The 15,004-nt window shown below is 44.6% G+C and overlaps 1 protein-coding gene across 1 annotated transcript in view; it reads right to left on the bottom strand.

Annotated features, from left to right (window-relative positions):
* Positions 1–15,004, bottom strand: part of POLQ (DNA polymerase theta) — a 1,553,125-nt gene that overhangs the window by 1,401,698 nt on the left and 136,423 nt on the right. Inside the window, exon 5 of the mRNA XM_069635828.1 lies at positions 11,198–11,354. Coding sequence (XP_069491929.1) covers positions 11,198–11,354 — 157 coding nt within the window. The remainder of the gene's footprint in view (positions 1–11,197; positions 11,355–15,004) is intronic.

The raw sequence follows: 15,004 nt of genomic DNA, 5'->3' as shown, positions 1-15,004 counted from the left end.
CGCTTCATGGGCCGGATGTCCGAGAAGGTAGGTGGCAGTGTTGGGGTAGGCTTGGCTTGGGGGGAAGAAAGGGAGAGAGGAGAGGAGGGAGTCATCGCTCCAGAAGAGAGGAGTTGTCAGAGGGAAGGAGGGGGAGGTCAGAGGAGATCAAGACATTGAGTGTGTGCCCTGCAGAGTGAGTCGGGGAGGGAGTCACAGAGGTCACAGAAGAGTACAGAGGAGGAACAAGGACAGTCTAAATGTATATTGAGGTCACCGAGGAGGAGGAGTTGAGTGGTAGAGGTCAAGGAGGAGGAGGAGAGGTCTGCCCACTCAGAGAGAAATGAGGTGATTTGACCAGGAGGCCGGTAGATGGTAGCCACAGTAAGAGAATGGGTAGGCGAGAGAGAAAGCCTACAGACAAGGCATTCGAAAGAGGAGTAGGTCTGAGTGGGAATGATAGAGGCAGGAAAGATGAGGGCTATCCCCCCCCTGCTCCCACCGGACCGGGAATATCTGGGTGATGAGAGGATCTTGTAGCCATCAGGGAGGAGAGTGTCAAAACTCGTGACAGAGCTGGCCGTGAATCATGTCTCAGTAAGACCAAAAACATCAAGGTCTAGTTCTTCAAGGAGGTGGCAGATGTCAGAGGAGTGCAGGTTTGCAACCTGGCTGCAACCCTGTTTAACCTAGATCTCTGTGACATTGATGAGATTTGGGCACAGAACATCAGCTTTCCGGCAAGTTGGTCACTTGAACATGCATTGGCTCGCCTTTGCAGATGATATCTTCATCTTTGACCGAACACCTTTTGGCCTGCAAACAAAGCTGAACTTGTTTGCCCAATACTCACAGGTGCACAATTTACAGTTTAATGCCAAAAATATAGGATTCATATTTTTCAAAACTTGAAAAAAACAAACCCATTACAGAAGTGGACCATCAATGTGGACCATCAATGGAACATGCATACCATTTGCTGTCTCTATTAAATATCTAGGGTACAAATTGGTCGATACTAATTCGGCAAAAATGTGGAAAGAAGTATTTGACAAAGAGGTGAAATCCTGATCCACACAGATGCGCATTGTGTATACCAAACACTAAATACTCCTTAGTACCCCCGATTTAGTTCTAGAGGCAACTATCCTTTATGGCCTAGATAAGTGTTTAACACCGATAGATAATACAAATGACCAGATACAGGGGGGGGCTATGGAAAAGTTTGAGAGATTGGCCAAATCCCTTCCTAATGCAATTCTTAGGCATGAGTTAGGTCTTTCATCTTCATCAGCAAGGTTTCATTGGTGCTCTTTATCTAACCTGGCTAAGATGCTGTTCCCACCTCCAAATTCACTATATGAAAACCTAGGAAGGATGATTAAGGAGCAGAATCCTCCCTCAGTTGCCAAATACTATGATAGTATGGTAGCTCTATTAGTCGAAATGGGGCTCAAACCGGAGGATTTAGAATTTAGGCTACTACATGCCAAAAAAATAAATAAATAAAAAAATAACACCTTTTGGATTGGTGTAACACAATTGATTTAATCTCTGAATTGTCATCTCATAAGGAAATCGCAAAATGTACAACTAAGCGTTTGCCTCGTCAATTATATATAGTACAATTTCCCTGCAATAAATGACGGGACACGTACCTGAGATTCAAATTAAACCAAATTTCCACTTATGAAAGAATTAAGAACTGGTATCCTAAAATCAGATTTGATAAGAGCAATTGCAGATTCTGCAAAGAAATTGATCAGAAAGAGACAACCAAACATTTGGTGACTTAATGTCACCATTTTGAAAAATTGCGCACACAAATCTTTGGAATAGATCGTTTGTGTGTCACTGTTCTAGCCAGGGAATGGTTTTGGATCACATGTATGTGGGGAAATTGTACAAAGGTCATCCTTTTGCTGTCAAAACTGCTTATAATTATTACTGAGGAACTTGCCAGAAAGCTTGTGATCATGGCTGGCATACATACATGACGGCGCATGTGTCCAATGAATTGTAAATATCATGGGAGAAGTGCAAAAAGAGGTTTTGTCAAATGATGCGACACAGTGATGACATGTAAGGCTTCCTGCAGTGGTCATTTAAGAATAATTTTAAATTGTAATAGTGACTGATCATATGCAGGTAATACGAACGCTTATATTGTTGATTTATATGGATCATTTTATGTATGTATAGTATTTATATAAGAAAGTACAAAATCATGAGGAAATATTTGTATTATTAATGCTTTAATAACTAAAAAGTGATGCAACATCAATGTTGTAAAAGTTTGATGCAACTAAATAAATAAAAATACATTAAAAAAAAGTATTGTTAGTGACAGTTAGGGGTTTCCTCTTATTTGAGCCCAAATAAAAGCCTATAACCACAACCATGCCACCTGTGCGTCAGGTGACAGTCTCCCCCTCTCACGCCCTTAAGGCAGAAACTGAGCCCACACATCTTCATCTTGCCCTGAAATCACCCATAAAATAAGGAGTGTGGACGCGCTGAAATCACCCATGAGAAAAAGTAGGACGACAAATCGAACCAATGTAAGTTACTTTCCGCTTTGCATAAAATAAAAACATTTCGGGGGAATAAGCATGAACACACATTTTTGTTATAGAACATATCCATGACAGGGATTTTAGCCTGCAAACCTTCTGCGTGCATAACTCACACTGGAATCCAGTTTATTTAATTCATAACACAGTAACAGTAAAATGACTGCAAATCATAACTCTTAAGACTGCTTTTCTGCACGTATTTCTTTCACATAATATTAATCCTTCCTCCATCCCGGGGGGATAGGCAAGTCTGGCGACAGAATCAAGTAAACTGAAAAAACATATGACCTGGCATAGCTGAAAAGCCTATACATCCCTCCAAGAAGGCCCGAAGACACTTAATGAATGTACACATGAACTGTCATGTATGCTGCTGTACCCCCAGAGTCAGTTTGAACCCGGTCTGGATAGTCTGTTTGGAATTTAGGCAGTCATGGACATCTTTCTGCAGGGGCTATGGTTGGATGACATTTACAAATACAGAGGTGTTTTTAACCTAAATGAATTGACATGTACCCACTGATATTTTATTTGCAACAGGTCCTGAAGTGGCAGATGTTAGTATGCTTCAAAGTAGGAGGGAGGGTGGGTGGGGGACAAGGATAACGAACACTGGGCTGGATACACCTCCAAGGTGACGGTGTGGGATGGACGGGCTGGGGGGGGGGTTACCTCACACATGTGATGTACCGTTTTCATCGGGACACCTATCGGGACGGTAGGCCATGTGTTGTGTTTGTGTGGTTTTCATAACGTTTTCACCAATTTGCTGGTGCCCTTTGTCACACAACCCCTTCATTTCCCTAATGTGCCCTACATTTAGTCGCTGCTTTAAGCACCATACACTTTTGTAACCTGCACAAGTCACCTACCCTTGAAAAGGTCTGCCTGTGCTCTTTCAAAAAATGTATGCTTGCGTTCCTCACCACATTGGTTTTCCCGATTTACACATGCTAAGTGAGTCTGATCAGGCCGCGAGCGTAAAACTCCTGTGTACCATGGCTCAGTGTTTGGCTTGTGGTATTGCTTGTTTTGTAAAACACTACAAAAAATGTGTGCTTTCCTAACTGCAAGAGTCGGGGGAATGTAGCGGAGCATTGCTTTTCTCAAAATTCTTAGAAGCCATTGCCGTACCAAGCCAACCATGTCCAACACATACCTTTTTTTTTCGGTCATTTTCCCGCTTTTCCCCCAATCTATGGCATTTTCCCCTACCTAGTGTTTGCCTGACCTACGCAAATCACCCCTTCCTAAACTTGGAATTTTGTCTACTTTTCAGAAATATATGCCTTTCCGTCCTCCAATTCGGCTTTCCTACCTTTTTCTCCCATTCCGTCCATGCACGTCCAATTGGCAAAAATGGCCAAAATCGCCTACCTCTCACAAAACGGTTGATAACCACATCAAAATAATTTTTTTCCGTTTCCACTCAACCTGTTCCTGAAAGCCAGGAAATTGGGGATCCCAGCACAGCAAACCATTTGTTCCTAGCTCTTACAAGGAAAAAAACACAGGCTTCTTTGTACATCATTTTATTGGCATTTTTTGAAAAAACCCAATGTTTTCGCACTTATTGCTCATTTTCTCTCACCCCCCTACAGCAACCTAGGATTCCTGGGTGGCGTTACGACCGCCTACATGTGGGAAAAAAGGAGCCGAATTTGGCCGACATATCTCATGTAACAAAAAAGTTACAAGCCATTGAATGCCCACATACCGAAATCACCAAAAAAGGTCCTGGCATTGGGGAGAAATACCCATGGCACTTAAAGGGTTAATGTATAACGTTGAAACGGTATTTATTACTGAGATGGATTTAAGGGAACAATTTGTTTGCGACATTGTTTCTTAAAGTTGTGACACAATTTGAATATTTGGGGATAAAGTTGAATTGACCTAAAAGAAAAACTTACATAATCAGGGTTAATTTATGAAGAATTTATTATGAACAATTTTTTGAACTACCCTTGAAATAAGTAGGGAGATAAAATAAAAGTAAAAAAGAGGAAAAAAGGGAAAAGGAGGGAAAAGGTAGAGACAGTAGAGGACAAAGGAAAACAAAACATGAATTAGCTAATTTGCGGTCATGTAATCATTAGAAATACTCGCTTACAACCAATTGAAGAACTCATTATCCGAATTTAGACCTGTGTCTAAAATGACCGAAAAGAGGCAAATGCGCGATGATGTCATCGCGCACGCTCTACGCAAGTGTGAGGATGTCATACACGTGAAAAGAAAGCGTATTTAAACGCACGCCGTAGTTGCAATAATGTGCAACAATCAGATGCGCCTGTGGAGGGACAATCGCATCCCCTCACCTGTACTAGTCATTCCAAGATCTTAAACACTATCAGGTAAGCGGTAAATTCCATGTTAAGTATAGCTTTAAATACTAAAAAAGCAGCCTTTTGCTAATCTGATGCTGCTGTTCTACCTTTAATGAGCAAATTAACTTTTCTGCAGTCACAACCACAGTTTAGCCTTGTGGTAAACTACTCTTCCTGCTCTATTCTTTCAGGCCAGTGTATTCAAAATACTGGACCCTGCAGTAAATACTTCTACTTTATAGAAGTTTGTTAACCTTTTTCTTGTAATCAACTCAATCTGTCCAAGAAAACATAGAACTGGTGAGTGCCATTCAACATACAGACTAAATGAAGGTTTAATAGATATGGTCCCTTTTCCTTTTCTTCTTTTCTACATAAAATGTCCATTTAATTCTATATTTATTCCTCATTTAATTCGCTTTCTTTGATATTCAGTCTAACAACGTTTTTCAAGCTAAATTTATTAAGAGTGCATCTTGTTCCTTAAGTAATAAAGGATCATTTGAAAGATGAATTCAATTCATGCGGAGTGTAACCAGATTGACAGACCAAGAAACAACAAAGAGTAAGAGGCTGATCAATGAATGTGGAGTCTGATGCAGAGCTTCTACTCAGTTCTGAGCAGCCAAATGGAAGGGGAGGCAGAAGTTGACAGACGACTGCTTTAGAGGTCTTCCAACAGTAGAAGGGGAAGCCGCCTTGCTCTCTGCCATGACCAACATTCTGGACAGCCATACAGAAACAGGTTCACACCTTGCCCAGTACGTAGAGGAATTACGACTGCAACTGAACAATTCCGTGCTAAGCAATACTAGTGTACACATTATCGAGGGGAAGAATTGTCCGAACGAGCGGCCGAAGGCAGTGGATCAGAATTATCAACTTCCATAACCGTATGGTAAGACTTTGCCAACTAGGGTCCTGCAGTGATTTGACTCGAATAGGTTAAGAGTCCTCTTTCACATTCTGTCTAAAAGCAAAATTATCTTAAGCTTGTGGAATTAGTTTTCTTTATTTTACCTGTGCAAAAGTGAGAAGAGACATGAACCGACCCAACAGATTCTGAAAGAAAGTGAGATCTACATTGGTCAGCGAGCAACTATCATTGTCCATATGTGTTGCATTTCTTGAAACCAGTCGCAAAGGACAGGAGCAGAGTTCAGAGCATGGGAGGTGGTCAATTGATGTAGTCCAAGCATTTCAAAGACAATATTTAGCATAACATACTGTTTGATATGATATATATTTTGTTTATAGCGCACCTATACACAAGTGTTTCAAGGTGCAACGAGGCAAGGGAGGACAAGACAACAATCTTGCTAGGCTCAGTGACATCGAGTTTGTGCAAGTGCAGGGGAGTGCAGGGAAGGAGTGGAAAGTTCTGAACAAGGGATCAAGACAGCTAGTAGTTGGGCCAGCAGGTGGCAAGTGCAAGAGTTAAGCGCGGACAACAGGTGTCTAATACGTGCAGGTAAGTGACTGTAGGGTTTCAGATACAGACCCAAGTGCAAGGGTTGCCAGGAGGCAGTGCGGGTATGCAGCTGGGTGGGCAGGGACCAGGGCCCGATTTCAGAGGGTAACCAGGTGCCAGAGATTAGCAGGGGAGAGGAAGAGAGAAGGCGGAAGCAAAGAGGAAGGTCTTTAGGTGCTTCCGGAACCAAAGATGGTTCTCCTCAAGTTTAAGAGAGGCAGGGAGGCTGTGCCAGAGGTTGGCTCCAGCCGAAGAAAGATGTACCGCCAACTCGTTGCTTGGAGAAGCGACTGACCCTCAGGGAGTTGGAGGAGCGAAGAGCTTGAGTAGGAAGGTATTTCCGAAGGGAGAGTTGAAGGTATTGTGGGCCCAGACCCCAGAAGGCCTAGTGGACAATGCAGAGGGTCTTGAACTTAATCGTTGAAGCCACTGGGAGCCAATGAAGAGATTTCAGGGCTGGAGAGATACGATCCCTGGGCTTGAGGCCAAGGACAAGTCTTGCAGTTCTATTCTGGATGAGTTGCAGAGGGCGCAGAGTAGAGGCAGGCAGATTTAGAAAGAGGCTGTTGCAGTAGTCCAGCCTAGAGAACCAGAGCTCTAGAGACAGTGAGCTGATGGGGGAAGGAGAGGCAAGGAAGAATACCTCTGAGGAGATGCAGTTGGAAGTTTGACTTCTTAGAGATGTCATAGGTGTGAGGAGAAAAGGAGAGTGTACGTGGAAGATGACCCGGAGGTTCATAGCCTCACAGGCTTGGCAAAACAGCTATATAATAAAGCAAAAAAGACTTCAAAATCGTAGAAGAGAACAGACTGGGCTCAAGATGACAACAGTCTTCTAGCTCTGCATGGAGCACACAGCATGCAGAGTTGTGGGATCAATACAGTCAATTATAGGGATAGCCAGCAGACCGATTAATCCCAGAATGAATGATAGCAGCCCCTTTCTATGGAGAACGATGGGAGTTCTAGGTCTCTCTTGCACAGCTTCAGACTCTGGGCATCATTGCGTACTATAGCCTCTGTAAATGCTAGTCTGTGAGGAGCAGTCTTGAAGGGGAACTGGAGAGGCGAACATGGATCAGAGAGGAACTGGCACCTCAGACTGGACTTACAGTGCTCATGTGTCCCTGGAGAGGACCTAGTGCCAGATGGTTAATGTCCCATTGGTATTACCCAAATTGAATTTTTTCGAATTCGCCTAATTCCGGGCAGTACCATTTGGTCGTATCGAAACAACCAATTTTGGTAATCACTACCAAACATGGGGAGCGGGGGTTGTGGGTGAGCTGGGGTGTCCTCCCGCTTCTAGAGGTATGAGGCGGGGACACAAAAAAAAAAGCAAAACCTGCATTGTCAGATCCGACCCGCGTATGAGGGACAGATCTGATGCCAGAGGGTCTTAAAAGGGCAGAGCGGTGAAAAGGTAAGTAGGGGAGTGGGTGGTTGTTTTATAACAGTGCGGTTTTGGCTGCTGCAAAATTGGCTTCGTGGCCGATTTGGCCACGGTCAATTTGGCCGCAACCAATTGTACCACGGCCAAAACGTATACATCCGTCTGATTATCCTTGGTGGTTGCATATGTGGCCAACCAAAGTCTAAGGGGTAGGACCTGGTGAGGCGCTATTCAACCAAGGTGCAGCCTTAGACCTTTTTTAGCAGCACCCAATAGGCAGAACCTCCTATGTAAAACAGTGGGCAGATTATCAGAATCTGAGCACCAATGTAGAGGCACAATCATTTCTTCCAGTGGATTTATTGGATGCTGCGGTCACAGAATTTGTCGCAGGAGATCATGCACGTAAGGGATAAATAAGGTAAACCTAGTTGAGAAGCGACAGAACACTATACATTGATGAAAAACCCAGGGGGGGGGGCTACAAGTACGGCGAAGGAGCAGCAGAGGGCCTTGAATGGATAGGGGCAAGCAGGAGGAGTGTGCATTCCAGATATATGGAGGGGACATCAGGAGTGAGTTCTTTCAGCCGTGGCTTGGCGTTAGCTAAGAAAACTGAGACAACTTGGTATTCACTCTCCCTCCTGCGGAGAGTCAAACCCTTCCTCCCTCCAGTCAACTTTAGATCCACTGTTCAAGCACTGGTCCAATGCAGTCCTCGAAGGCCTCCCCATCGTCCTCCCTTGTGCACCAGAGAAGTGTCCTACATGTGGCTGCACGCCTCATCAAGGGTCTGCGCAGATACGACCATATCACACAGGCCCGCATCGACATGCACTGGCTTCCACTGCACGCACAAATCACAAGCAAGTCTTGCTGCATCATCTATATGAAAGTGGCCCTCAAGTCACCCAGCTACCTCAGAGAAACTCAGCATCTCCGGTGGACAGCGCGCCACCAGAAGCCAGGACAAGTGCAGACTTGAAATCCACCGCTGCAAAAAGGAAAGGACCAGAAAACAAGCCTTCTCTGCCTACACCCCAAGACTATGGAACCTCCTCCCCCATCAGCATCAGACTCGCCCACACACTCCTACAATTCAGAATAGAACTCAAGACACACCTCTTCAAAGACTTTCTCCTCCTAAACACCTCCCAGGGGTCTGCAACCTTTGGCTCCCAGATGTGTTTGGACTACCATTCCCATCCGGCCTGTACAGCATAGTCAATTTCAGGAGATCATGGGAATGGTAGTCCAAACACATCTGGGAGCCAAAGGTTGCAGACCCGGTCCTAGGCCATCACGTGACCCCTCGCATAACCTGACTCGCTAGACGCCGTCCGCACCTCTTCTCCCTGCCACCCAGTACAGCTGTACCCCTCCTCTGTATCCTACCCACCACAGTATATCTGTTCTGTTATCTCTGAAAAGCACTCAGTTATGCATCTGCAATGTTGTACACCCCTGTCAGGCACTCTGTTATTTATCTGTATTGTTGTATACCTCTGTAAAGCGCTCCGTGGCTTCTCAAAAAAGGTCCACGCTCAATAAATACCATAATAATGCTATCACCAACAGGAGGGGCTTTCAGAAGAGGGCATACTGGATGACCAGGGATTTGGAGAGTGACCCAGCTTTGGACGATATTCTGCATTTATGCCAATATGAATTTGTGAATGAGAAGATTGAGCTATCATCAAAGGTTGTGGAAGTCAAATTGCAGAGCTGGTGGGCAAGGTACTCAGACCCAAAACAGCGTTTAGCAAGGTGATGGTACAGGTCAGCGCCCTAGATTATCAGGGCAAAGTGCCAGACTCCATTCTTTCAGGCGTGGAGGATCTTTCAAAGAAGTGTGTGTACAGTATCCTTCAATTAGATTTCAGGTTTTAGGCAATGGTGGGTGCACCATTATGGGTGCTTGGGAGTGCTGGGAGAGATACAGATTGATGCTTTGTCGCCCAAGATGGAAGCGATTCTAGCTGGACTGGTATGAGATGAGAGGAATTCGGCAGCCAGAATCTGGCATGCTTTGTTTCCAGACTTCCCAACAAAAAGTCAGAACCTGGATATAGGTGAGGGTGGCACAATAACGGTGTTGCACTCAGCTTAGACCAGAGATATGATAGGTTATTTATAACGCGCTTAACACCCAGAGGTTTCTAAGCGCAGACCCGGGGCTCGAACCTGTGTTGCTCCAGGTCGTCTTGCTTCCAAGACAAGCACGTTGCCCCTGAGCTATCCTCCCGAGACAACCAAGCACTGATCAAATGTAAGGAGGTTTGATGGAGTCACCATCCACATTATGCTCTTCCATCTCATGGCCACGGTTAGCCATAAAGAGGGACCGAAATCTATGAAGTATCACAGTTATATGGTTGATTTCCTGGTTCATCTGAACATTTGGAGATATATATATATATATATATATATATATATATATATATATATATTTTCTCTCTCTCTGCACAACCTGGGGCAGGTTTTTTTGTTCTTTAGCTACTTGGAGTCTAGGAAATGAAGAAGCTCTAGTTCAGGTTGTGACTTCTAATTACCTGAGGACTTCAACATGTTGGAGAGATGGTCATTCTATTCCAGGCATTGTGCTGGATAATCCAGGAGGATCCTTTCTGGGAGGGATTGGGAATAGGTGGGTGGATGCAGGCTTCCAGCAAGGGGTTTCAGTGCTGGGGCATTTACACCTTTTTGTGGCCATATTACCACCCAGTTTCCCACACCCAGGTCTGCTTTCGGCCATCCAGGTTGCAGTGATAACTCCACTTGTGATTGTTACACACCCTTAAAGCTGTAGTTTCTTGGCGTTTGAGGACGAATGGCAACACTTGAGACTTTTCTGTATATGGAAATTGCAGTTTCATTAATTTAGTGTTCTGCAGAGATATTCCTCTGGCGATTCTGTGCAAGAAAGTTTAACAAAAAATGTTAAATGAAAGAAAAAGTAAAAAGGGGAAATAAAAGAGCAGTGCCTGAACTGCTCATTATGAGAGACATTGGAAGAGTGGTGAATCTATCAGTGACATATGGAAGGAGAAGGAGGCAGGATATCAAAAGCAGAGGAATTCTCTTGAACTTTAAAGCTGGTGGATCAATTCAAAACATTTTTACCTAACCTATGTCACATCGCTGTTAGCAGTAAATTGGGGAGGTGAGCGACCATGGGTATATATTTGGACAATCAAGTGGACATCAGATTGACTAATGTGTTCTGAAATTAACCATAGTTTCATTTACTTAACCTCTCATTGACAATGGGGTTATTAAATCTCTTGTTAAACGTGGACAAAATCAGAGAAAAGCTCCCGTCAAAACAACTGAAAATCATTGAATGGTCCCTAACACAAAGTAACATCTCAGGGGAGAGAGCCTCATGACAATGAATTCTTTCAGAAACCTTATTTACACAGGTAGCAAACAAAGCTTGAAGTCTTACCCAACACATGCAGCTTCTTTTCCTCAATGAGCCTATTGATCAAGCCATTGGCTTTTTCAATGGTGCAGACAGCTATATCAACCGAGGAGAAACCTCCAGCAGGCGATGTGCCTCCCATGTAGCCTTCCACTCGCACTCCAACCTCCTGGAACAGGCTCTGAAATAAGACCGAGGTAACATTCGTGAGTAGCATGCATCCTACATTGCCTTTTATCCCCACCCCTTACAAGAGGATCTGATGTGAAATAATGAGTTTAGAAAGAAAGCTTTTACATGAGAGGGGCCAAACCTCTTGCATACGAGACTACCTTGTCAATAAGACATGACTGTCAATACGCTTTCACTTTACTTTAAAACAACTTACAAAAAGAGGCAATTGATGCTCCAACTCAAGGAGTAGTCCCAGTACTCTTGCCTTCAGCCTTGAAGGGGGCTCCCCCTTGCCTAACCCAGGTTAGATTTAAGATGTGTTGGCTATAGCCACTATACCCCTACGGTCTAGGTTGACCCCAATCTTGGGAGGCCTACATGCCATTGTCTTCTCTCGCCCAATCTCCCCCAGGGGCAGTCTGGGTGACCTAAACTAAGGTAGGCTGATTGTCTTGTTGTACCCTCTTCTCTAGTGACAGTCTTTCTATCCCTAAACTTACTCTTAACACTCCTCTTCTCTATGCCACCTCTGCAGCTCTACCCTTCTTCCCCATCCTGGTCTCATCGCTCCTCTCACTACCCCAGACTATTCTCCACCTCCCTCCTAGTTTTAGCCCTCTCATGACAGGTCTCTTCTCCTTCACCTCAGCTGGCCTTTGTGCCGGTCTCCAATCTCCTCTTAACTCCGCCTCTCACCCCTATCTCCACTCCCCCTTCTGATCTTACCCCTTTCCCCCACGCTTGCTCCGTCTCTCATCCATATTACAATAAAATTAGTACCACACTCTCAGTACCAACAACTTATTTTTACATTCTCCAAACATGCCAAAACTATCCTACAAGTTTTCCTACACCTGCTACAAACTCATCCCTGGTCTCAGTCTTCCTTCACCTCCTCCAACCTCGCCCAAACACCTTTCACTGGAGAATGATTCTTCTGATTTATATAGCCTGTCCCTTCCTGCCTGGCAAGTTCCTTGGATACTACGATCAGCAGTTTCCATGGGCCAGTCTCCAACTTGTCTAGTCCCAGCTCCTCCCTTCTTTTCCCCTTGTGGGCTGGAATTCCTCCTGGGAGTCTTTATAAGGGGTCCAGGAGAAATCGTGGTCATCAACTACCACTGGGGTTCCTGATCTCCTGTAAAGAGTTTGTTGATAAAAATAAGAGCCATCCTAATAAACAAAGCTTTTTTGATTTTTAATATTAAATGTGGGTCCATCCATTTCTGAAATGGAGATCGGTTAATCAGATTCCACCGTCATAATACTCCATGCTGAAAAGTATAGTGCAAACATTTGACTCCCTTCAGCAGCGGTCTTGCAGTTTGGCAACATTGCAGTTTCAGAGTAACCAGCATTCCTGCCAACAGCGGATTTGAACCAAGTGCCAATAGTTCAATTCTGCCTTTAACTGTGTGCAGCCCAGATGCAAATTTTACAATCGAATGCTACAAGACGGCAAATCAAAATCTACCTTTAAGCCATTTCTAGTTGTAGCATGGTAGGCTTTAGAAAGCTACAGGTATACTGGCCTAAGACTTCTGGTGTCATTTTATTGTCAGGTTGGTTCCTGAGGATTGAGTCCGCCGTATGTGTATGAACTATCTGTATCTGGGTTTCACCAAAAACAAACCATTTAGGCCCAGTCCAGGATCCTCCCCTCCGGCTGAGATCTCTCTGGGAAGGCTTGTAACCTTATTTGTCTTCTTCAGATGGCAGAAAATCCGGTTAGGAAGACTGCACTCAGTAATACCAAGTGAAATGAAGAGTGTAAGCAGAACTGTTCACCATTGTAACTTGCTTCTACATGTATACCCTTTATCCTTGATTAATACATTGGAAAAATACAGTGCCAATAGACTAACCCTGGGTTCCCTGAAGGAGTCAGACTCTATGTTAACATTTCAAGTGTTTTATTTAACTGAAAAAGGAAAAAGGCCCATCTGTCCACATTGCTAAGAGGGATTTTCCTGCCTACAAACTAAATTAAGGGTGCTCGTCAATTGTCAAATACCAAAAAGTAGTCTTCAGTCCAAATCCTAGCCACCATCTGACCCTACCACTTTCAAAAAAACAAAAGAATGTGCCAGAGTTATAGGCCCTACCCATCTGCAATGCACTTTTTGCAGGCACCACCGACAGCAACATCCAGAAAATGCAAGTTATTCACTAAAACACACTCAGCGCAGCCCTGAACCACCACAAATCCAAACATCACTGCAGCATGGGAAAAAGCCCACTGGCTCCCCATCTGTGAACATATTCCATTAAAAACCCTCTCAGTCATGCAGAGATGCCTATTTTAGGATGCTCCACCCCACCTATCCCAGAAAATCTCCATGGCATCATCCACCAGAACAGCCTATGCTCACTGCATCACCCTGCCTAAAGTTAAACGGCTAAACCTGGAGGCTCGCACTTCCCAGCCATTGCGGCAAAACATTGGAACCTTCTCCCGCCCACTCAATGTGCTGAACACGCCCACTGGACATTCCAGAGAGCCTTAAAAACACTCACATTTTCCTGAAAGCTACGCTTCCCGCTTGAACTATGAAACTGTACACTGTATGTATGGTTATGCCTGCACTGTCATCGGAGTAACAGGGCATGTAAACAGCACCTTGATGCCTCCGAGCTTAGAGCGCTACTCAAATGTAAAAATAGATAAGTAAATGGGGTCCCAGCTCTTGCTTCGCTCCCGGCCAGTGTTCGTTGGATCTCTCCCAACGTACTGGTCATGTGACAAAATGTTTGTTCTTAGTTCATAAAAGAAAGGTATTTAAGTCTCTTTTTAAGTTTGTCTTGAAAACGTGCAGGTCTTTGTATAAACCAAATGTCCCAAGATCTTGAAGGTGGGAGGAGGGGGGTGGTTTTCACCAACCAGAAGCAACCACCCTCTCCTTGCTCTCTCGCAGAAATGATTCCCTATTTATTTTCTGTATGTCTCATCTATGCACCTTCTAGACATCTCTCATGCTCCCTCAGGTCAGATTGCTGCACAAAAGGTTAAATCCAACAGTTAAATGCTTTCAGGGGATGATTTTTCTTTTTAGAACTGGGGCTTGCTTTCTATGGAGGAAAGCTGCAGTGTGGTTTGTTCGGATTAAACACAGTCATTAAACATGACTGCTTAAAATGTGATCTGTGGGGGCGTGGCCAGCCGAGGACGCCGTAGGATGCGCCTCGTTGTGTTCCCGGTCCCAATCCCTTCTCGAACCCCCAATACCCCTAAAATCAAACATGCGGGCCATCAAATTCCACTGACCGGCGTTGGAAACTAAGGAGAACAGATGAGCTGCAGCGGAATGCATTTGAGTCACTGCTGATGAATTTATTTGAACTTTCCGGTGCAGATACTTCCCGCAACAAAGATGGCAGACGGAACGGAGCTCCAGCGCCAAAGGACTCGTAATTGCCCGGCGACCGAGGTAAAATCAGCAGACTACGCCGAATTCCGCGATAAGATACCAACAACAACAAAGCGCTCAATGAAAAGGCAGGGTAAACGAAAATCCGAGCTGACGAAGCCACGCTTTGACAGTTGGTCCCCTCCCCCCACCTGGCGCCTTGAGACCTGCCGGCGTGGCGTGGCGGAGGGGGATCACAGAGCCTCACGGAATGAAACTTGACGGCCCGATATGTATGCCCTGCAATAAA

This window comes from Ambystoma mexicanum, chromosome 7p (assembly GCF_040938575.1).
Source record: "Ambystoma mexicanum isolate Mex_15411 chromosome 7p, UKY_AmexF1_1, whole genome shotgun sequence".
In the NCBI taxonomy this organism is placed as follows: domain Eukaryota; kingdom Metazoa; phylum Chordata; class Amphibia; order Caudata; family Ambystomatidae; genus Ambystoma; species Ambystoma mexicanum.
This window is presented reverse-complemented; position numbering and strand designations above follow the sequence as displayed.